Genomic DNA, 25,312 nt, shown 5'->3' on the forward strand with positions numbered 1-25,312 from the left:
GCGCACGGCTCCACGCTGCTGTGACTGGAGCAGAGCGTGGACTTCTCTCTATTGACCTGACCCTTTTTAGGCTTTAACCTAAATGAAACATCGTTACCGGCCAATGAGCTTCTTCCACATCAGGACAGCATGGTTTTTGGCCTAGACAACGATATCTAAGATCGCATATATTTCCTCCGCATCCGGGTGAACATCATCTTGAGCAGCGTGGTTTTCACGTGGGAACGTCGGCGAAAAGGGGAAAACATACGCACCACGGGGCAGCCCTTTTGGTTCACAAACTTTTAAGCGCTAGATATTCGCTGTGAATCTTTTTGCTTTTAGAAGTACTAACACTCAGCCATGTCGGAGAAAATTGCAACTTTAGTATTGGAGGACGGGACAGCATTTAAAGGCCGTATGTTCGGTGCCGTATCCTCAGTGTCTGGTGAAGTTGGTAAGTGAAATCAAAGGAAATGTACTGGAAATATGTGTCCCTGTCAGCCCTATTTTCTGCCACTGCTCATTATGATACACTTGTCCCTCCTGTCCTCTTACCGGAAAGTGATTAATAAACAAGATGAGCAGGAAGTAAGTTACACGTGTCTTGATTTCGCGCTAAACGTTTTAAAGTGAACGTGACATCCCAGAAACAGTTTCTGGTTCAGTGGTAAATCGTTAGACAAAAGTTCGTTATCTTGTCTTGTCATATAATTTTTTTATATGTCTACAGTACGAATTATGTAGTCCCATTATTTAAAATAAAATAATAAATGAAATAGAAAAACACTATTGTTTAATAAGCACCTCCAGTTTAGATGACTCCATAAAGTTGCTCAGGACTCTAAAATATGAATTTCACTGGCCCCATCACAAAAATGTTATAAAATGTTTTATTTTTGGCAACACTTTTTGTGTGTGATTTAAAAATAAAATAAAAATAAAGAACAAGTAGGTGGTGTGTCCAAAAGTTTGGCCTGTATAAATGTTTTCCTTTGAAGCTATAAGACCAATTAAATGCACACTTGTAAAAACACTTTTGCAGGTCAGAGGTCTGACTTGTTCATAGGGATGGGAATTGATAAGATTTTATCAATATCAATTCCACTGACAAATCTGCTTATCGATTAGATTCTTTAACGATTCTCTTATTGATTCCTGATAGCACTGTGTGGAAAAAAAGTAGTCATGCTTTTTCGGCAAAAAAACCCCCAAGTGGATTTATTTGTTTTAAAGCTTACACTTGAGTAAGCAATATACTTTTTATGTAATAAATGGAAGCTTATTGTAAAGTGTTCCCGATTAGTTACCGATTCAGACGTCTCGTGAGTTCAGTGTTGGAAAGATCAGTTGTTTTAACCATTCATTAAAATGAATTGGTTCAAATGAGTCATTAGTTCGCGAATTGGACGTGTCATTCATTATCGCGTTGTGTGATTATCCCGGCATTGGACATCCCACAAGATTTGTCAACACCGAAAACATTTCCTCCCTGGATAGTTTTTTTTTTTTTTTTTTTTTTCGTTTATTTAAAGTTTGTTTTATGTCAGCTGAATGTGCGGATCGCTTTTCAGATGAGAAAAGGCAACGTATTTTAGCACAATTCGCACAGCAGCGGTAATTAAGGAAAAAATAGTCTCCGAATGCTCCACATGAAACTTTGGTCTTGCGACCTTACCATCGTGTCGATGTATTTTGATTAATGTGCGAGGGAGCAAGACAGCGCTTAGTTTGGAGACTGTGAAGCCTTACGGCGGTGATCCACTTGTCCGTGCAACACTTCTGTCGCGCTGCACTCCACTATATTCCTATGGGTGACGTCAAGCGACTTTGACGCGCTCGCAAAGCATTCCGGGAAGGCGGCGCTTCATTTGAAAAAATGCCGCGCGTCAAAAAGCTGGCCGATGCCCATCTTTATGCAAATGAATTCCGTTGAACGCGAGGCGTCTATCCAATAGAAGCACGCACATGGAGACGGAGGGAAGTCTCTCGTGGGTCCTTTGTTTTTGACTGGCCGCTGGCTCAAAACCACGCCCATAGCGGTAAACTAGAAGAACGCCCATCAACGTTCACATGTGGGGAGGCGTTGCGACACCACACGACATTCGTGTCGGACAAGTGGATCAGTACCGTTACGGTACGTTCACACGGGGCGTGAGCGTCAACGCTTCCCATTGACTTTGAATGGGTGACGTCAAGCGTTGCCGAAATGAATTGTGGATCCGTCGGCGGCGCTTCACTGGCGTTGCTCGCGGCAGAAGTTGAGAATTTTTCAACTTCTGCCGCGAGCAACGCCAGTGAATCGCCGCAGGCGGAAGCGTCAGCCAATCAGGATCGCTCTATGCAAATACAGTAGCCAGGCGGCAGCCAATCACGTTCATCACGTTCATCCTGTCATTCCTGTCTAATTTCATTGGCTGACGCTGCTATGACCATGGCGTCGTGCCAAACTTCAGCCACGCCTTCCGTCAAGCGTTGACGCTCACGCCCCGTGTGAACGTACCGTTATACTTTCGCCTGGCTCCGAAGAGAAAGGGTGCGCGCGCGCGACCGGGGCTCTCTCTCTGCTCATCGTTCTTTCAGTTAAACAAGTACCCTGTCACAAGTTCATTACTCCCCTATCAAAAAAAATTGTTTTGGACGCCGTGCCATGGTGCTCGATAAAGGACAAAAGGGACCGTTGTGAGTTCACGGTCTGTATGTAGGCTATATATGGCTGACTCGGAGCAGGAGCATCGATAAGAGGACTCGTTAACGTCGAGGAGATACGATGGTTCATAAATCGTGGAACCGGTTTTCAATTCCCATCCCTACTTATTCATGCTCATTAATTTAGACATGGATTTTTGCAGGATATATGAATGACAAAAACTGCCCCCAAACAGTAGTCCTACTAGTATAGTCACAATGTTAAAATTTCACTGTTCTTGATACAATTTCATACCACAGCAATTAATATTCTATTAAGGCCTCTTTATTAAGTTTAATTCTAACAAATTCAAAAAAGTCAAATCAATGGCATGTTACACAACCTACTGTATGTATTGATTTTTGTACTGATGTACCAGTACTTTTGATATCCAAAAGTCATACATTGTGTGTCCTCAGTTTTCCAGACAGGAATGGTGGGTTATCCAGAGGCTCTCACAGATCCCTCTTACAAGTCTCAAATACTTACTCTGACGTACCCATTGATTGGCAATTATGGTGTTCCTGAAGATGAGGATGGAGAGTTTGGACTCAGCAAGGTTTTTTCCTTTCTTGTATCCACATTGTCGTCTTAATAGTACATCATTCTTCTAAAATAGATTATTCTAATACTACTGGTATGGTTTCTTCTAAATGTCCCTCTTTGTGTTCTAGTGGTTTGAATCTTCCAGAATCCATGCTGCTGCTCTCATTGTTGGGGAGGTCTCAGAGAATCCCAGTCACTGGATCTCCGCCAAGTCTCTGGATAAGTGGCTGCGAGAGCAAGGCATCCCTGGACTCGAAGGTCAGTCAGTGCATGCGTCGCTTGCTTTGCGTTGACTTATACAAAGTAAAGCAAGTCATTTGGTTTAGGTTCTAGCATTAATCGGGGAAACAAATTATTCTTCCTGTGAAATTAAGGGGTTGATACCCGAAGCTTGACCAAAAAGATCAGAGAAAAGGGAACCATGTTGGGGAAACTTGTGGTGGAAGGAACTTCAGCCAACAACATTCCGTTTGACAATCCGGACACCCGAAACCTTGTTAAAGAAGTTTCCATGAAAGTAGGTGGCTAGTTTTGATAATGTTTTCAGATCAATTTCAATGATTTAATTTAGTTTAAAGACATTTTATTTCTTGTGTTGTTTATGCCAACAGGAACCAAAAGTTTTTAATCCAGAGGGAACAGTGAGAATCACTGCCATAGACTGTGGCATAAAATACAACCAGATCCGTTGCCTGTGCCAGAGAGGTGCCCGGGTCACTGTTGTCCCCTGGGATCATCTTCTGGACTGCAATGGTGAGCCATGGTGCTGTTCCCCACATATTGTTATAAGGATCACAATTATTTTGGTCCATGTTGAAATCTCAATTTAACATGATTATTATTGGGCGATATGATCAAAGTCTTAATCCGTGATATGAGTAATGTTATATATCAGTAAAATTATCGATAGCCTACTACAGCAAAAACGAATTCTAGGTTGACTAATGTAGCTAAATAAAAGATCCTTGTTACAGAAGACAAGAAGAGACATTAAAGAAGACCAGTAAACAGTCAGCAATACAATAAGAACAAAGAAACTGATTACATATAAAATGGAAAAATAAAGCACCATTTATTTAATTTGTGTGTTTGTTCTGTTGTAAGTTTTTCAGGAAGATGTACTAACAGTGGTATTCAGATAAGTAATAGCCTAAAACAGAAACTGAATAAAGGAATCAAATGTAAAATAACACTGCATAGTCTTCACTAAATACATTAAATATAGATTAATCTTTGTTAAAGTTTCGAAAGTTATTCATTCAAGAGCAGTGAGTGATTTTATCTTTGCCTTTTGTTGTTTGATTAACATTGACTGATTAATTGTTGGAAGGCAAAATAAAAATAAATTGTGATTAATTGCACAGCCCTAGAAGGATGTGTTTTGTTATATACATTTTTAAATATAGTGTCGACTGCTATTTTAGGAGAATGAAAATGTTATCACTTCGGTATTACTTCTGTTTCTCTCTAGACTTTGATGGGTTGTTCATCAGCAATGGCCCTGGCAATCCAGAATACTGTAAGGAGACTGTAGAGAACATACGGAAGGTCGCATGTGTGGAGAATCCCAAACCTGTCTTTGGGATTTGTCTGGGCCATCAGCTGTTATCTTTGGTCATTGGTGCAAAAACATACAAAATGAAGTAAGCAATCCATTCATCTTTTGAGTATTAATGCACATTTCTTATTAAAGGGATAGTTCACTCAAAAACTAAAATTCTGTTCTTTACACACTCATGTCGTTCCAAACCTGCATGCATTGTTATTCTTTGGAACAATATTTTGAAGAACATTGGGAACCAAACAACATTCAAGCCCATTGACTTTCCATTGTATGGACAAAAAAAATCTTAATGTTCCACAGAAGAAAGAAAGTCATACAGTTTTGTAATGACATGAGGGTGAATAATGGCAAAATTTAATGTTATCTCTTTAATAGACAATTATCCTTACATGTATTATCCATACATCAAAAAGTAAAATATTTATTTCAAATGCATTTTAATGCCGTTTTAACACTTGCATCTACAGGAAAATTTTATAAAAAGGATTTTTAGAAAGTTATTCTTTTAATAGTATAATGCTCTTATGTTCAAGATAAAATTTGAAAAGTCTTAATATCTTGTTCAATTTGTTCTCAGGGAAATCTTTGTAGTTAAACAAGATAGTTACAGAAAAAAATATAGAATTTGTGCAGTTTAGCTGAACCAGACAGCATCGCGCTATGGTCAGTGGATTAAAGTGTTTCCAGAGGAACAAAAGACTGGTTCCTTGGCCTTTTCCATGCCATTCCAGTTTTCATGAAAAACCAACATGGTGTGAAATCTAGTTTATGCTGAGCTCAGCCGTTTAGACAGGAGCCACTGCGTTACTCCTGGGATAAGCGTCGTTGTTTTTTTAAGAGTCCTGGGATAGTTGCTTTGTTTGCATGTGCTCAAGGCTGTGATCCCAGTCTCAGGCATTCTTTCATGCCCTTTCTTGACATTCTTTCATGCTTTGCTGACAAAGCGGATTGTCAGCAGGTTCATTCAGAGATGGTTTATTTCTGTCAAGCAATGTATCTTCTAATTGTGAATCTTAAAAGCTACAACTTCATTCATGGTCCCTGTGTATTTTAGGTATGGTAATCGTGGCCATAACCAGCCCTGCATCCATAAAGGAACAAATCGCTGTTTCATCACGTCTCAGAATCATGGGTTTGCTGTGGATCCCCAAACTCTCCCAGAAGACTGGGATGTGCTCTTCACCAATGCCAATGACCAAACCAGTGAGGGCATTGTTCATAACCACAAACCACTCTTCAGGTTTGCCTTCATTTCTCATTTGTGTGTATTGTTTATATTTATATTATAAATGTATATCTGTATTATCAAATCTATTTATATCCTTTTCAGTGTCCAGTTTCATCCCGAACACATGGCGGGTCCAACAGACCTTGTTAGTCTCTTTGATGTGTTTCTGGATACAGTCAAAGATGTAAAAGATGGCAAAGCTGGAAAATCAGGTGATCTGTTATGACGTATGCCTGTAAAACTATCAAAATTTTTGTAGGGTTGTTTGCATACTTGATTGTCACTTTTGCAAATGTTCCTATAGTGTGCGAATGTTTACATGACTAATTATTACTCATAATCTTTTATACAGTTAAGGAAAGACTAACAGAGCACCTTACTTACCCTGGATCTCCTGACCCGGAAGCGTTTGTTCGGCCTCGTAAAGTTCTGGTTCTAGGTTCAGGAGGGCTTTCCATTGGACAGGCTGGCGAGTTTGACTATTCTGGGTCTCAGGTGAGTATCAAAGAAAAACCCTTGAGACTGTGTGGTGTGGAAATTAAGGAATGCATCTCACAAGCCAGCTGTTTATTATTGTTTTCTCAGTTTCCTTCATTAATTTGAAACTTGGTTGGTCTATGTAAAAGAAGCTTCTCACTGAATATGGAAGGCTAACATTAAAGGAGAAATTGAATCATCAGTGTAGCAAATGAAACCAAAATTGTCCCCTTTTTTTTCAGGCTATAAAAGCTCTAAAAGAGGAGAACATACAAACCATTCTTATCAACCCAAACATTGCCACAGTACAAACCTCAAAGGGCCTGGCAGACAAAGTCTACTTCCTCCCGATCACACCAGAGTATGTCACGCAGGTAGGAGAAAGCTGTCCATCCCCAAGTAATTTACTAGGCATTCTTCTCATGACAGATTTTGAAAACTGAAATTATGCTTTTAACATAAAGTTTAGGTTGGACTTAAGAGCCTAAAAATTGAGCTCAACCCTCCATCCTTCTACCCTTCAAATAGGTGATAAAGAACGAGCGTCCAGATGGAGTGTTGCTCACATTCGGAGGTCAGACGGCCTTGAACTGTGGTGTGGAGCTCACTAAGCAAGGAGTGCTGGAACAATACAAAGTGCGTGTGCTTGGAACCCCAGTAGCCTCCATAGAGATGACTGAAGACAGGAAGATCTTTGTGGAGAAGATGGAGGAAATCAATGAGCATGTTGCCCCCAGTGAAGCAGCCATGTCTGTTGAACAGGTTAGCTCATTAATCTACTGTACACTAGGGAAACTCATAATGTTTTTTTGTCTATGACTTCCAGTTATGATTCATTTGCAAGAGACTATCTTCCTAAAATACAAAGCCTTATAATATATTTTCATGTATAGAGACCTATTTATGCTGTAGGAAATAATATGGTAATATAAAATGCAACATGCGTTTGCCAATACTAAATAATTGGCTTTTATTGGTCTTTCTACGAAAGCCCAAAAAATAAACGATTTCATCTAGAAAATATGTATTCTTTACTAAGTTGTTTAAATGTTTATATACACATGCACGCACTATATACGTGTGTGTTTGTGTATATATGTACAGTATGTATGTTCCAATTAATATTTTTTTGTAGAAATTTGTCATTTGACAATAAATTAAAATACATTATAATATTATATCCATATTGTGCTTTTATTACTAATAAAAATGTTAGTATAATTTTCTCAATGTATGCTTGTTCCAACTTTGTGTTTCCGATAGGCAGTGGCTGCTGCTGAAAGACTCGGCTATCCTGTTCTGGTCCGTTCTGCATTTGCCCTGGGTGGACTGGGTTCAGGCTTTGCCAATAATAGAGAGGAAATGGTCACGTTGGTTACCCAGGCTTTTGCTCACACATCACAAGTCCTGGTTGACAAATCACTTAAAGGCTGGAAGGAAATTGAGTATGAAGTGGTGCGGGACGCCTATGACAATTGTGTTACGGTACGTAGCGCCTAGAGCTGTGTTTTTCCTTTTATTCTGACATTTAGACTTGTACTTTAATCCAAAATGATTAACAGTGCCTTCACATTTTACCAGTATATATGTTCCCATGTTTTCTTTTCTAAATTGATATCTTTTCATTTAGGTTTGTAACATGGAGAATGTTGATCCTCTAGGAATCCACACTGGAGAGTCAATAGTGGTGGCTCCTAGTCAGACACTGAACGACTATGAATACAATATGCTGAGAAACACGGCCATCAAAGTTATTCGCCACTTGGGCATTGTGGGAGAGTGCAACATTCAGTATGCCCTAAATCCTGAATCCGAGCAGGTAATTCAGTCAATTGTATCATCCAGGAATAATGGATTTTAGGAAGTAACGGTCAACCCATAATCTCATGCTTATGTCTTGGCAGTACTACATCATTGAAGTCAACGCGCGTCTCTCACGAAGCTCTGCATTGGCCAGTAAGGCCACAGGTTACCCTCTGGCCTATGTGGCCGCCAAGCTCGGCTTGGGAATCCCTCTGCCTGTGCTCAAGTGAGTTCTTTCAGTAAAATGAGCTATTATACTGAACGTAATTGTACATTTGTGTGTTGTTATTTTCAAAGTTGCTTAAAAGTGACTGTTTTCTAGGAATTCAGTGACTAATTCCACTACAGCCAACTTTGAGCCTAGTCTGGATTACTGTGTAGTGAAGGTTCCTCGTTGGGATTTGAGCAAGTTCCTTAGAGTCAGCACTACAATTGGCAGTTCCATGAAGAGCGTTGGTGAGCATCCTACATGGATATAAATTGCAGCGGAGATCTGTATATTATAATTCACAATATTGTTGTTAAGTTGTTCACAATATTGTTGTTAAGTTGTTCACAATACACAAGAAGTTGTTATTGTTAACTAAAACGATTAAAATGTGCTTTTGTTCATTTTAATAAAACTGAAATAAAAGATGTTAGATGGAAAATCTTTTTTTTTTAATACATAAATTAGAAATGTTGCTTAGTACTAAAATGACTACAAAAAAAATAAAAATAACAACAACCTCACATAATACAACTAAAATTAGATTGAAAACTGTAAAATACAAAAAAAAAAGCTTATTCAAACTATTAATAAATACTATGATATTTTATAAATACTAAAATATCTCTCAAACACATTACACATACATTTATTTTATGGGGTTTGGGTGGGGTTACCAATTTTGCAATATTTTTGAAACAATGTTTTTTGTTTATATATACAAGCTTGGCCTTTTATATTAGCACATATTACTATTCAAAGCCTTATTGCTAATTTGGTAAATGTGATGTTAAACCTTAAGTTGATTGTTATTGTAAGAGGGACTTTTTAGAAGCCATTTATCTTTTTAAAAGTGGTATATTTTTTAATGCATTACAGCACGTTATTCAAATGTGTGCATTTTTAAATGGCGTAGTTTGAATTCTTTAAAAGTTTAAATTGACAAAATGGTATGTTGGGATCTCATTCAGCACTCTCTTCCATCTTAGGAGAAGTGATGGCCATCGGCCGCAGCTTTGAAGAGGCCTTCCAGAAAGCTTTGAGAATGGTGGATGAGAACTGCGTTGGGTTTGATCACACAATCAAACCAGTGTCTGAAGAGGTTTGTACTGAAGATACAGATCCTCCATCTCACTCCCAAGTCAGATGCAATAGGCTGAAAAAATTATGCATGAAAAAACAAAACGTTCTCTGAAATATTTTGTCTTGTATCTCAGGAGTTGCAGACACCCACAGACAAGCGCATCTTTGTTCTGGCAGCTGCGCTGCGTGCCGGCTACACAATTGAACGGCTATATGAGCTGACCAAGATAGACCACTGGTTTCTGCATAAAATGAAGAACATTGCAGACCACGAGAAGCTTCTGGAGATGTATAATCGGGATGAGAGTGCAATGCCACCTGAGGTCATGAGGAAAGCCAAGCAGCTGGGCTTCTCTGACAAACAGATTGCCCAAGCTGTGCAAAGGTACCCAGGAAAAGTGCTCATGCAATGACTCACTTTCTGCATTTGTTTTTTTTTGCGAAATCAAACAGTTTTAAGTTTCAAGACTTGTTTGTACAAGGAATAGTTAAAATGGCCTGCAGTAGAACTGTAGAAGAAAAACTGTAAGGTTCCTGCTCTTTCCCCCACTGCAGCACTGAGCTGGCTGTGAGGAAGATGAGGCGAGACTGGAAGATTCTTCCGGTGGTCAAACAGATTGACACAGTGGCTGCCGAGTGGCCCGCCTACACCAACTATCTGTACCTGACCTATAATGGCTCAGAAAACGATGTGGTCTTCGAGCAGCCCCATGTCATGGTGATCGGCTCTGGGGTTTACCGCATCGGGAGCAGCGTGGAGTTTGATTGGTGCGCTGTTGGGTGTATTATGGAGCTGAGGAAGGTGAGCCCATCTGTATTAAGTGATATATGTGGCTTGAATTAAAGCAGGAAATATAAAATCATACATTTGTGAAATGTTCGTGTGTATTTGTGAACTAATCTATTTCACAGATGGGATACAAAACAATTATGGTGAACTACAACCCAGAAACAGTCAGCACAGATTATGATATGTGCGACAGACTGTATTTTGATGAGATCTCCTTTGAGGTAAGAGATTAATCTTGATCTTGTTTATTGTTGTAGCAGTTGTTGTTCTGATAACTGAAATGTATACTTTAATCTCCTTAGAATTAGGGATGCACAATATATTGGTACCCTATCATTTAACTGCTGTAATTAGAGATTCTACGCTGGAATCTTAATTCTCCATATTCAGATTCATTTAGATTCATTTTAAGTCAGATTTAGACATTGGCAAAGGCATTTTTTTTTAACTCTTTACAGTGTGATTAAATTAATAATGCAACCTTTTGCAAATCTCAAATTGAATATCCATATTTTATACTGTACCTTATAATGTGTGTAAAGTAGCATTTATTAACGATTAGTGCTATTTTAGTATCATTGAGATTGAGTTTTAAGTTAATTATTTTAGTACACCTGGTTTTAATCACAGGTGGTGATGGACATATATGAGATGGAGAACCCAGAGGGAGTTATTCTGTCCATGGGTGGACAGCTCCCCAACAACATCGCCATGTCTCTGCATAGACAGCAGTGCAGGATCCTGGGCACCTCACCTGAGTTCATTGACTCTGCAGAGAACCGCTTCAAATTCTCCAGGATGCTGGACACAATAGGAATCAGCCAGCCCCGATGGAAAGAGCTTTCTGATATTGAGGTACGTTATAAAGAGAATTCATTAGAACACACTTAAAGGAATACCAAGAGCACACTAAAAGTTGTTCTGTAATTGCTTGTTACTTCAAATATCCCCATGACATTTCTTTTGTAGTCTGCAGTAGGTTTCTGCGAGACAGTGGGTTACCCGTGTTTGGTGAGGCCGTCGTATGTTCTCAGCGGGGCTGCTATGAACGTTGCCTACTCGGATACTGAACTTGAAAAGTTCCTGACCAGTGCTGTTGCCGTGTCAAAGGAACACCCTGTCGTTATCTCCAAATTCATTCAGGAAGCCAAGGTTAGTCAAAAAAAAGGGGGAGATGTTTTTACAGACTTCATTTTTGTGGCAGTTCCAGGTCTCTGTAAAATGTGTATATATGGGAGAGACAGGAGTTAATTACTGGGTTATACAGTCATTTGTTGCAAAATGAAACTGCTTGTTTGAACAGGTTTTTCACCACTGCCATCACCTGAGCGGTGAATGTTGTACAATAACTTCATTCCATGCTAAAAGTCTTATTTTGCTTTTCAAGTTGGGAATGGAAGAGAAAGATTGTATGAAAACTTCTCATATGACTGTGTAATTAGGCATGCACAAAATTAATATCCATTGTCAATACCAGTACAGTAAATGTATATTGAGTCTAATGTTGTTATGGCTAAATTAACTTTTTGCTTTTAAAATCAAACTTTTTTTTTAAATTTTTTTTTTTTTAGATAAAATATTATAGAATTTGATTATTAGCCATTTATCGGTTATCAACCAAAAAATTATCGGCTGTTATTTTAATATCTGTGCGTCCTAATGGTAGTGTTATTCTACTATTATTTGCATACATCATAGTTTGTATTAATATTTGAATTATCTTTTATTTTTATATCTTCAGTTTTAATTTTAGTGTCAGTAATTTCTATTTAGCATTCATTTATTTTTATTAATTGTAGTACTTGTTCCGTTCATTTATATTTTATTTCCTTTTTGCGGTACTGTTGTAGAAGCTGTGGTGGTAAGTTTTGTGCACTTAATTTTGTGATATGTGATATTTGGCCATCAGGAAATAGATGTGGATGCCGTGGCCTGTGATGGAGTGGTCATTGCCATTGCGGTGTCTGAGCATGTGGAGAACGCAGGGGTGCATTCTGGAGATGCCACACTGGTGACTCCCCCTCAGGACATCAACCAGAAAACCATGGAGCGCATTAAGATGATCGTTCACGCCATCGGACAGGAGCTTCAGGTCACCGGCCCCTTCAACCTGCAGCTCATTGCCAAGGTGTTTATTTTAATAAAAATAAAAAAATGGAATAGCTAGGAAGAGTGTTTCAAAATATTTGATGCTGAAACTAAATTGCATGTGTTTGTCAACAGGATGATCAGCTGAAGGTGATAGAATGCAATGTGCGAGTTTCACGCTCCTTCCCTTATGTGTCCAAAACACTTGGTGTCGATCTTGTTGCCCTAGCAACAAGAGTCATTTTGGGAGAGGAAGTTGAGCCTGTTGGGCTGATGAAGGGGACTGGCATTGTGGGAGTTAAGGTAATTAGCTTCACAATGTCTGTTAACTCTTGATGATGTCTGTTGTTGAAGGAAATACTTGATCTGAACTATCCCAGTGTTTTCCAAGATCTACATAACCTTGATCTGTGTGTGGCCTTGATCTCAGGTTCCTCAGTTCTCCTTCTCACGGCTGGCTGGAGCAGATGTGGTTCTCGGTGTTGAAATGACCAGCACTGGAGAAGTGGCCTGCTTTGGGGAGAACCGATATGAGGCTTATCTAAAAGCCATGCTCAGCACCGGCTTCAAAATCCCTAAAAAGAATATTCTCCTCTCTATTGGTAGTTACAAGGTAACGAGTTCCTTTACAGCATGACTCGGTTGACTCACTTGAGTTTGGTTGTGTACAAGTTATTTTTTTTAATTTCCTTGTTTTAATGTCCTTCCCTAGCTAACTTTCCTCCGTGTTGTTCACTTGGATGCATGTCATTGCTTGCGTTGCCCGAGTGCCCACTACTGGCGGAACGCTTTGAATTGTTTTTTTTGGAACACCCTAAACCCTTGATCTCTTGGAATCTGCTATAGATTATATATCCTTACCAGTTTGTTTTATGCACCATTCTATTGGCCTGTATGCTTGTGTAATTTTTTTAAATTCTTGCCAACAACCCAGTCGTGTTGCATTGTGGTCCGTGGATCTGCCTGAAGTGTATATATTGAGTAGACTCGCTCACTTGGTCAAAATCGAGGGTCTGTCCAAATAAACTTCCCTTGCTCACTTGAAGTTGAAAGCACTTCAAAATGGCGGTGGGGATTCGCCCGAGGGGAAGTGCTTGGGGAAGTTAGACGCAGCCGTGACTCTTGAGTTGATTCTCTCTAATAATTTGTTTTCATAATGTAATTCACATTACTGAAAGCTGTGGTTTGTATTATTTATTATGCTATGGCAAGCATCACATTAAGGCTGATTTATACTTCTGCGTTATACACCGTAGCTGTGTCGTAGGCTGTGTGTGGCACGCGTTGCCTATGCTTTGGCCTGACCTGCATCTGTAATGTAACTGCACAATCATCATGTAACAACTCACTCATGTTGTTCCAAACCTGTATGAGGTTTTCTTCTGTTGAACACAGAAGATATCTTGAAGAATGTCAGGAACCAGACAGTTGATTGTAGCTATTGACTTTTTTCCTACAATGGAAGTCAATGGCTACCGTCAGCTGTCTGGATATTTAAAATGTTCTTTTGTGTTTAAAAGAAGAAACTCATATAGGTTTGGAACAACTTGAGGGTGAGTAAGTAATGACAGAATTAAAAAATGCCGGTGAACGATTTCTTCAAGCAATTGGTCTTCAAACAAATCACATAGTGATGCTCTAGCAACCTCCCAGATCACCTTAGCATATTAGCATAACTGCATATTTAAAACCACTGGAACACATTAGCAACTACATAGCAACACCCAGGAATGCTGTATTATAGTGGTGCACGTTTTGCAAATTCACTCTCTCTTTCTTTAGAGAATGTATAAATCCAATTTCTGATTGTAATGGAAAAAATGTATTTGTTTTAAATTCTTTCAGAATAAAAGCGAGCTTCTGCCCACAGTCCAGACTTTGGAGAGTTTGGGTTATGACTTGTATGCCAGTGTAGGCACCGCTGACTATTACACTGAACATGGAATTAAGGTACTGTGGAATAACACAACTTGCCCTAACTTAAAATGTCTATTGCTTAACTTTTTTAAGTGTTTGAGTTGGCAAAATATGCTGTTTTACTATTCCATTTGTTTATCCGTCTCTGATCAGGTGATGGCAGTGGACTGGCCTTTTGAAGAGGAGAGTGACTGCCATAATAAGGACAAACAGAGGAACATCATGGACTATTTAGAGGAGAACCATTTTGACTTGGTCATTAATCTGTCTATGAGGAACTCTGGTGGAAGACGCTTGTCCTCCTTTGTGACCAAAGGATACCGCACTCGTCGAATGGCCATTGACTACTCCGTACCACTCATCACTGACATCAAATGCACCAAGCTGTTTGTTCAGGTGAGCAGTGACGCTCTCACTGCTGACGACCCCACAAAAGTTTTTATTCGCTTTGAAGTCAACTACATGCTGTTGTACCCCTAAAAATGTAAAGATTGAAATGTATGTGGGGTTGGCAGGCGCTGGGACAAATTGGTCGGGCTCCTCGTGTAAAGACTCATGTAGACAGCATGACTTCACAGAAACTCATCCGTTTACCTGGTATGGCAGCATCTTTTCAGATGTTTTTATTTTATTTGTCAAAGCAAATAAATTAAGATGGTTAATTATGATGGTTGATACCATTCATACTTGTATGTCGAAAGGTTTGATTGATGTCCATGTGCATCTGCGGGAGCCTGGTGCCACCCATAAAGAGGACTTCTCTTCGGGCACTGCTGCCGCCCTGGCTGGAGGAATCACCATGGTGTGCGCCATGCCCAACACTAACCCTGCAATCATTGACCCCAGTTCCTTCACTGTTGCACAGAAGGTAACATCAACAAATTACAGATTTGGTTGGTTATTAACATGAAAACAAATGGGGAAGTTGTTTATGGATTATTTTTCTGAATATGTCAAGCTTGCCAAGGCTGGGTGCCGCTGTGATTATGCTCTTTTCGTGGGGGCGTCATCTGACAACGCTACACTACTTCCGTCCATTGCAAGCTCTACAGCTGGTCTGAAGATGTACTTGAATGACACATACTCAACTTTAAAAATGGACAATGTTTCTCTGTGGATGGAGGTAAGGAGACCTGAGGAGGCTGAGAAAACCTGTTTGACAACAGTTTCATTTTAATTTATTATATTTTTATTTTAAATGCATGTAGTTTTTATTTAAAAAAAAAAAAAAATCAACTTTTTATTATATTATTTAAAATACAAAATGCATATGAAGTAAAAGCATAAATATATTTGTTTAAATTGTATTTATTTTAAATACATCTTTGATTTGAATATTTTATTTGTTGATGCAATTTGTCATGTCACATCTTAAGTATCATTTTCTTTGCATGCAGCACTTTGAAAAGTGGCCAAAGCACTTGCCCATTGTGGCACATGCTGAGAAGCAGACAGTGGCGGCAATCTTGATGGTAGCGCAGCTGTATCAGAGACCTGTTCATATTTGCCATGTTGCCAAGAAAGAAGAGGTAAGAATCCTTATGTGTGGTGGTCTAACAACTGCATTTTATTTTACCTTCATGGTCAAGCCTTCATCCAGTTTCTTTACATGTTCCTGTGATTTTGTAACCAACTAAAATGATGCGTTGTTTCTCAGATTCTGATCATTCGAGCTGCTAAACAAAAGGGTATCCAGGTGACGTGTGAAGTGGCACCTCACCATCTCTTCCTGTGTGAAGATAATGTGCCTGCCATTGGGGATGGCAGAGCACAAGTGCGGCCCATGTTGGGTACACGTGAGGACATGGAGGCGTTGTGGGAAAATCTAGACATCATTGACTGTTTCGCAACAGACCACGGTAATTATAGGTTCAGATTTCTCTGCTATGCCTCACATCTTGAGGCAAATATTTATGTTGCCTTGACAGTTTTAAAAACACTAACCTGAGACTCAAATAAATAAATTCAGCTTGAACATTAAAGCTACATCTAGACCCTGTACAGACCTTTGGCCTGTCTTTTGGCCCTAGTGTTCTATATCTTTTCTAATTGATTAGACGGACATACCTTCCTGTGGTTGATCAAAAAACAAAACACACATAGACTTTCAAGCTGTCCCCAGTCCTACAAGCTGGCACAGTCCTACACGATAATCTATAATAGGCTTTATTTTTTAGTTCAAAATACACCTTCAAATCCCATTTCAAACTATCCTGACATTGAAGCTAACTAGACTTAAGTATTTTACCCTTTAAAATACTAATGAACTCAGTTTAAAATTTGTTAGTAGTTTTCTACATAAGGGCTAATTAAACACTTTTTGTTGTCAGGCGTACTTGTAGAATACCATTTAAAAGTTTAGGGTTGGTAAGAATTTTTTTTGTTTGTTTATAAAAAAGTCTTATGCTCTCCAATGTTTCATTTATTTAAAAAGTTATTTTGTGTAATTACTATTTACAATGACTTGTTCCTATAAATTCTGAAAACTGTTGTGCTGCTTAATGTTTTTGTGAAAACAGTGATACTTTTTTCAGCTAGTTAAAAAGAACAGCATTCATTTAAAGTAGAAATATTTTGTAACTATTTAAAAGTCCGTTTGATCAATTTAATGCAACATTGCTGTATTAACTTCTTTCCTTTTTTACTTTTACTGCCCCCAAACTTGATTGGTCGTGTACATCAATTTATGATGGCCACATCATAGATTTTTCTTGGAAGCGTATATTAAGTATATCTATTTTTTGCAGCCCCTCATTCAGTAGAGGAGAAGAACTCTGAGAAGCCACCTCCAGGTTACCCGGGTCTGGAGACCATGCTTCCTCTGCTGCTTACAGCTGTCAGCGAGGGTCGCCTTACCATTGACGACATCATCAAGAGGCTCTACGAAAACCCCAGCAGAATATTCTCTCTTCCTGCTCAAGAAGACACTTATGTAGAGGTATTTCAGATTTACAATGTTCAGTAAATTGCTGCCTGGAAACTTTGGATTTTCAAAATGATGCTTGAATTTTTCAGGTGGACCTGGAGCAAGAGTGGACTATTCCGAAGCACATGCAATTCACCAAGTCAAAGTGGACGCCATTCGAGGGCATGAAAGTGAAGGGAAAGGTCATGAGGGTGGTGCTCAGAGGAGAGTTGGCCTATATTGATGGACAGGTAAAGGGCTAATGTTTGTATACACTACCATTAAAAATTTTGGGGTCAGTAAGATATATATATATATATATATGATGTATATATATAAAAAAATTTTTTAAGAAATCTCTTGTGCTTTTCAAGACATATTTTATTTTATATAATATTTTGAAATGTTATTACAATTTAAAAATAACTGTTTTCTGTACTGCTATTTTAAAATATTCTTTACTTTCACTTGCTATTAATATGATGCATCCTTGCTGAAAGTATTTTTTTCTTACACACACACACACACACACACACACACACAACCTTTGAACCAAGTGTGTTACTTGGTACCTTTTCTCACAAATGTAATTACCAGCTGCCCAGCTAAATTTGTGCTCATCAATTTCTAGGTTTAATCGTTCCTCTTTCTCTTAAGGTGTTTGTATCTCCAGGTTATGGTCAGGATGTGAAGTCATGGTCAACAGCCCCGGCAGGAACAACCGAGGTGATCAAGGATGCTTCTAAGGTAACATTCCATAAATGTTTAACACCCTGAACATGCAGTTCACGGTTCAGCTCTTGCTTTATGATGTGTACTGGCTAACAAATAACCATGCTTGTTTATTACAGCGTGTGAGTGAGGCAATAACTCCCGAGCGCCCCCGTCAGGCAACATCTGTTGATGTGGTCCGTAGCCGTGCCCCGAGCCCACGCCGTTCAGCTGGGGATGGACGCTTCATTCTCCCTCCTCGGATTCACCACGCATCTGATCCTGGTCTGCCTCCAGGTACTATGGGCCTGCAGTGTATTCGCTCAGAGATTGTGCATGAGTTTGTGTGCCAAATGAACCACTGTACTGACTGTGATCGGTTAACAAATACTTTTTAATTTTTGTAAAACAAACTTTGAAATTCAGACAGTGCTTCACTTGGACAATGGCAGTATTTGTTTGCTAGCATCAGTCATTTGTTTGTTTGTCTGTGAGCTTGCACGAAATTACACTTCAAGCAAGAAATGTTTTTGATATGCAGGTTTCAAAAGATCTACCATACAGCGCCAAAAGGCATTGGGTAACGTCCATGTGATGTGTATAGTTTCATCAAATCAATATGTCTCATGATTCTGCAACTGTCTGAATTCTTTCATATCTGTTTTTTCCATCTTCCTTATTTTCATTCATTCAAGGTCATTTAAGACAATTTGATGCATGCAAAATACTGCTAAAGCCAGATTTTTAGAAGTTATTAATTTGGTGATTATTTTTTTTTACATTTAACATATTGCAGATTATGCTGGGATAAGGCAAATATTTAAAAATGTGTGTTAGAAATGAAAATATAAATGTCATGTGACTATTTTAGTGACCAACATGATCACGGTTTTGTTAATCTGCTGGAAATGTTCAAAAGTTACTGATATACACACACTGAAATCATTTCATCAAGTGTTATATCGAAAAGCAAATAAAATTAGCATCACTATGCACTTTGTGTGCATGAAAATGCATTTATTATAACTATAATAACAACGAAGGAGGCCGGGTTTTAAATGAACAATTTTTTTAATTGAGTGAGTGACTTAAAACACAACTTATCTACTAACTTGCTTAGTGCTGGACAATATTTACTGGGAGTTTTTCAAATCGCGGTAATCAAACCGTTTTAGTAATTAAAATATGAAAGGGTAATACTAACCATCTGGAATTGTATCACCATCCCTGGTGTGCAATATCCATGACTCACCTTTTAAGAGAAGTGTTGCTTTATATTATTCAGTTATCTAAAAAGCTTTTTCAGTTTTCCAGCTTTCAAACCGTTTTTTGGAAACCTAAAACTAAACATTTTACAAAGTGCATTGGCAATTATTAATGAAAAACGTGGTTATAATTGTACAGTTACTAATCGATTTCTTCAAACTTTGTGCCTCAACGTTCGAGCAGCTGAAGAGGTGTCATTTAGAGCACCGTATGATACAGGTTTGACATTTGTAGGGATGTTTACCAGAGCTTTGCCACACTTGCCTTGTTTTCTCTTCCAATCTGTGTTTTTTCTTGGATTAATTTCATGGGCATATTTTAGCCTTTACACAAGCATAATCAAAACAAGACATGATGGTCTGTTTATCAGTGTTGCCTGTACTGTACTTTGCTTGCATGCTGTTCCTTGTGATTCAGGTTGATCTCAATGAGCTTGTATGCAGTGTCCTGTTTATTGGTGTAAAGTGAGATTGACTGGAGATTGGCAGTGAAATATTGTGTGCTGATTGTGACGTTCTTTTGCTTCCATTATCAGAATTGGCTCCTCTAGCAGAGCCATACGCACACCCTCCTCCCCTGGCCAGGATCCTGTCACCTCAAGCTGGGCAGCAGCAGATCCTGCCCCACCCCCAGACCTCCCCGCTGCTGCACCCGCTGGTGGGCCAGCACATCCTGTCCGTGCGCCAGTTCAGCAAGGAACAGGTGACATCATGTTATCTATCCTGTTGTCGAGTCCAGAAATATTGCTTTTGTGCATGTAAAAGAATTGCTCATCAATCTTTCCTGTCTGTCTTGGGATTTCAGATGTCACACTTGTTCAATGTGGCACATTCTCTTCGTCTCATGGTGCAGAAAGAGAGACCTTTGGATATTTTGAAGGTACACTGACTATTAGTAAAAAAAAAAAAGACTTTACAAAAACTGCCACTTTCAAGTGATATTTGTTAAAAACAGAAATGTAATACGTTTGAGAGTGAATCTGGTTATTTTTTATGAATGTCAAAAAGATTCAAATCAGCTCATGATTTGTTTGTTAGAATCAGTCTAATGACTCACTTGTTGACTGAATCTGTCAGAGTGGTTCTTGATTTTTTTTGAATCGCATCAATACTTTCATCAGGTCCATCTCGAATTGAAAATCTAGAGAACTGGTTCATAAGATGTAAATCAGTTTAATAATAACTGACTGCTTATTTTTGTTAAATAAACACTCACAGAGTTTTGTCTAAATGTGCACAAAAAGTAGTATTGTTATTAGATACTCTACTGTTTAACTATTCGTATTCTGTGAGTTTTTTTGGAAATATTCTAGCCTGACTTCGTCATACTCATATTCTAGGCAGAATGTGAGTCTGATACTGCTCCCTAGGGCTTTGATTATGAGGCGTGTCTTAGCCGAACCAGGAAAAAAAAACCCCTCTGCACTCAATTGGATAGACCTACAACCAATCAGAGCGACGCATAGTTGTCAACAGAGCTCAACTGCACGCACACTGGAAGTAGTAAATTAATGAGTGTAAACTATCTTTGCCGTTGTTGTAAAAAGAATGTAAGAATTTGCGGAGTACTTACAAGCACGAATACCATTTTTGAGAGAAATACAAAAGGTGTATGTATATACGAACAAGTTCTCCGTTTAGGATTAGATCTCGACAATAAAACAAATAAATCTTCTCGCATTTGTCAGCCCTGTCTCAACTTTATAACACGGTTGCAACGCGACTTGACTGATTTAAAAAAATGGAAAGATGACGAAAGAGACTAGGCTGAAGAAGCGTGTTCATCTGAGGCTTCAGAGAAGAGAGATCGTGAGCACATCCCTTCCATTGGTTTTCATGGCGTCCCATCTTCTTACCGATCATCGGAGCCAGCTGATAAATTCAACTTTTACCGAATCCTGTAGGAAGGACGGCAAACACCTCTTTCCGATCGACAAATGCGCTGTCGATTTATTTTATAACAGACGCGATAGCGGAATCTAAACATCTCAGTTCTCCAGCTGCAGTCATCTTTGTTGAAAACCAATTCAACCCAACCGCTCTTTGATGACGTGGTGATTACGTAACCGCAGATCATCTGTCCATCATCGATTTAAAGCCCGCCCTGGCAATTTGATTGGCTCGGCCTTCTAGGAGCCGAGCATAATTTCTCCTCAACGGATCGAGTCCAGACCGAACTTCCCGACCAAAAAAGGTTGTGGGCGGGGTTCGGGCTGGCACCCAGGCTACTTGTATTCAGCAAGAACGCAGTAAATTGATTAAAGGTAACCGTAAAGAAATGTGTAATGTTACAAAAGATTTCTATATCAAATAAGTGGTATTTTGAAATCAGTCTTCAGTCACATGATCCTTCAGAAATCATTCTAATATGCTGGAGTAATAGATGCAAAAAATGTGTATCCATCACAGGAATGAATTAAATAGAAAACAAATAGTAATACAATTTCACAATATTACTGTTTTAATGTATTTTTGATCAAATAAATGCAGCCTTTGTGAGTATTAAAAAGAGAACATTTCAAAAACATTCAATCTTATCAACCCTAAAATTGAGTGGTAGAAGTAGGATTGGTTATTTGCTTCAGGATGGGTGGTGGGTCTCATACTAATATAATTGTTAATAGAATTATTAAGGAACAAAGTAGAATGAGCAGATTGGACCTTGATTCAACTGGTCCTGTAGACCACATTATCTTTTGACTTTTGATAGTGTAATTCGGTCCAATAGCAGAGTAGATGTCACTGGAGGATTTGTAGTTTATCACAGCCCATTTTGAACATTACATAAACTTCCCCCAGCAGGAGTATTTAACTGCTCAAGTCAGCAGCAGTCTGGAGTCAGGATGGTGTTCAATCTGGCAGTGACGTGTCACAGTTTGAAGTAGATCTCTTCCTTTAGAAATGGGCATCTGTGGCCCTTGGAAACAGAACCTTTTGCAGAAGGAGATGAAATGAACATTCAGTTCTTGTAAACTCTTCATTTAATTCTGTTCTGCTCCTCTTCTTCCAGGGTAAAGTCATGGCCTCCATGTTCTACGAGGTGAGCACTCGCACCAGTAGTTCGTTCGCAGCAGCCATGCAGCGTCTGGGAGGTTCAGTGGTGCATTTCAGCGAGTCCACATCCTCCACACAGAAGGGCGAGTCTCTGGCCGACTCTGTTCACACCATGAGCTGCTATGCTGATGTCATTGTTCTGCGCCACCCCATACCTGGAGCTGTAGAAGTGAGCCACGCGTTAATGATTTTTTTTAAATTCTTTTTTTATGTACAGAACTGTTGAAAAGTTTGAATGTTTTTGAAGTCTCGTAAGTTCACCAAGGCGGCATTTATTTGATACTGTTTACCGTAATATTGTGAAATATCACAATTTAAAATATTTTCTTTGAGAAGGCAAGTCATTCTGATTTGATGCTCAAGACAATTTTCTTATGATCGATTTTGGAAACAATTGTGCTGCTTAATATTTTTGTGGAAACCAGGATTGTTTTTTTCTTTTCTTTTTTTTTCTTCAGGATACTTTGCTTAATAGAAAGTTCAAAAGAACAGCATTTATTTGAAATGGAAATCTTATGTAACATTAGAAGTGTCTTTACTGTCACTTTTGAGGAATTTAATGCATCTTCTATGAATAAAAATATACATTTGTAAAAAAAAAAAAAACAACAACAAAAAAAACACTGACCCAAGGCATGGAAATTTTGATAAAGAAAGTTTTAAGACATGACATAAATTGTCTATTTTCATCATAAATATCCCTTGCTTGTTTGTGCACAATTCCTCTGTGCAAGTTTTTCTAAAAGTATTATTATTATTATATTTCATCATCAAAATAATTATTTTTGTGTTTATTTTTTTTAATTGATTTTATACCTCAGTTTAAACTGAAAAGTGCTTCTGGTTTGTAGAGTGCAGCAAGGCATTGTCGGCGGCCGGTGATCAACGCTGGTGATGGAGTCGGAGAACATCCCACTCAGGCCCTTCTGGATATCTTTACGATCCGAGAGGAGCTGGGAACAGTCAATGGCATGACTGTGAGTTCACATGGGAAAAATATTCTGTCTTCTCAAACTTATTAGCTTGCAACTACCACTTGGAGATGAAGGATGTAATTTCTGTTCCACTAGCATCACCAAACTGAGAATCTCATCTCAAACTCGCTCTCAAAGTTTAGCCAATGTTGCTGTGTTGTTCTGGACAAGATGCTCAGTTTTTATAATGACTTTAATAACTTTCTACTTCTAATTTTTGGATCTTTTTTCTTATCTCAGATTACCATGGTTGGTGATCTGAAACATGGCCGCACTGTGCATTCTCTGGCTAGACTTCTCACTCAATACAGGATCAATTTGCGCTACGTGGCCCCCAAAAACCTCACCATGCCTGCTGAGATCATTGACTTTGTGGCCTCTAAAGGCATTAAACAGGTGCGTCACAATCAAAAATATAAATTCAGGAGTGGACTGTTACATGGGTGCTTAAAATTTGCATTGCTGCATTTCCCTTAAATGTGTCTGTCCACAGGAGGAGTTTAACAGCATTGAAGAGGCCCTCCCAGAGACTGACGTCCTGTACATGACGAGAATACAGAAGGAGCGATTCGCCTCTGAAGAAGAGTACAAAGCGGTGGGAGAATTTTCTGATGAGAACATTACATCTTTTATTTCTTAAACATGGTTTTTATTAAAGATTTACTTTTACTGACAGTGTTTCGGGCAGTTCATCCTAACCCCACATATCATGACGGGAGCCAAAACGAAGATGGTGGTCATGCATCCTCTTCCCAGAGTCAATGAGATCAGGTTTGCTATTTTCAGTTTAAAGCGTCAGGTTAAAATCTAGGAGGAGTGTCAAGGCAAATATCAGAAGTTACATAAACTGGAGTGCTGAATACAAAGTTTTGTTTGTAGTCTCTCGTAATCCAATTTTGTTTTCAGTGCGGAGGTGGACACGGATCCTCGAGCTGCTTATTTTCGGCAGGCGGAGAACGGGATGTATATTCGGATGGCACTTCTGGCTACTGTGCTGGGTCGGTGAAAGGACCATCATGGTTTAGTCTCGGACATTTGGCAGTAAAGGGAAACATTTTGTTGCTAACGTACGGATTCCATGACTATTGTTTATTCTGTGTACCCTCTGTATAGCTCCAGTAGGTGTCATTTTTGAGGGGAAGTACTCAGATTTGTTCCTTTCAGTATTGACAATAAAATTCCATATACTGACTATTTGATATAAATTAATGCAACCACAGTGGGTGTGGTTAACCTAGTTTCATCCTGAATATCTGAGATCATTACATTAATGTAGCACTCTAGAATAGCAGGCTGATCAGTTTTGTTAGAAAAATCTTGCAAACGTAGAAACCATTTTACTACTACATATCTTACTGTTATAATTGTTAATTCTGTACTTTTTGTTGTGCATTTACAACAGTACAGACATCACGTTCATTTTGACATTCCATTTGAAGACCAAACTTTTGTTACTCAATCTTCTTGATGCATATAGGTAGATATTTGGTAGAAGTATGGTAGGAAGATTATTTTTCATTACGGAGTAAAACTTAAGTAATTGTTTTTTTAGAAAATAAAAAAGATTTGCAATCTCTGACCTTTCTCTGCTCTTTAATGTCATTCCACTGCAATATCATACAGTCTGCCTGCCCTATAAGCACGCAATGTACAAATACAAATAAATGGAGACCATATCCTCATAATGCACTTGAACAGTTGCTAGACTGTAAGATTAAAACTTTTATTGGATGTTTTCTTCATTATACATGCTTTTGTGAAATTGTCAATCAAAATGCATGACGAAAAAGTCCCAAGTACGCAAAAATGGCATCAGTTAAATTTATGAGTTTACATAATAAAATTAACATTTAAAATTGACAATTTCACCCAAAATCTTACATTTTCATGGTGTTTTTGGACTACATGGAGTACAAAATTATTTTATTTGAATATTATAATTTAAAATGTTTGTAAATTAAACCAAACCCAGCTAAAAAGACATTTCAGACTTTTATTTTGAAAATTTAAATGAACTACATAAACCCTTAT

The 25,312-nt window shown here is 38.6% G+C and overlaps 1 protein-coding gene across 1 annotated transcript; it reads left to right on the forward strand.

Moving 5' to 3' along the window:
• Positions 1–25,133, forward strand: cad (carbamoyl-phosphate synthetase 2, aspartate transcarbamylase, and dihydroorotase). The gene is made up of 43 exons (XM_079583525.1): positions 1–436; positions 3,088–3,227; positions 3,343–3,472; positions 3,589–3,731; positions 3,826–3,967; positions 4,686–4,857; positions 5,833–6,018; positions 6,109–6,218; positions 6,359–6,501; positions 6,726–6,857; positions 7,012–7,245; positions 7,747–7,968; positions 8,114–8,302; positions 8,388–8,512; positions 8,609–8,742; positions 9,484–9,596; positions 9,712–9,962; positions 10,133–10,379; positions 10,490–10,588; positions 10,998–11,222; positions 11,337–11,519; positions 12,277–12,495; positions 12,591–12,758; positions 12,886–13,068; positions 14,301–14,405; positions 14,526–14,768; positions 14,888–14,969; positions 15,074–15,240; positions 15,331–15,495; positions 15,770–15,901; positions 16,030–16,231; positions 17,120–17,310; positions 17,388–17,528; positions 17,935–18,024; positions 18,129–18,285; positions 19,790–19,956; positions 20,059–20,133; positions 22,264–22,476; positions 23,159–23,284; positions 23,522–23,677; positions 23,775–23,876; positions 23,958–24,052; positions 24,188–25,133. The coding sequence occupies exons 1-43, from the start codon at positions 343–345 to the stop codon at positions 24,285–24,287; spliced, it is 6,693 nt and encodes a 2,230-aa protein (XP_079439651.1). The 5' UTR covers positions 1–342; the 3' UTR covers positions 24,288–25,133.
• The last annotated feature ends 179 nt before the right edge of the window (positions 25,134–25,312 follow it).

The sequence above is a fragment of the Phoxinus phoxinus genome (genome assembly GCF_949152265.1).
Source record: "Phoxinus phoxinus genome assembly, chromosome: 16".
Taxonomy (NCBI): Eukaryota; Metazoa; Chordata; class Actinopteri; order Cypriniformes; family Leuciscidae; genus Phoxinus; species Phoxinus phoxinus.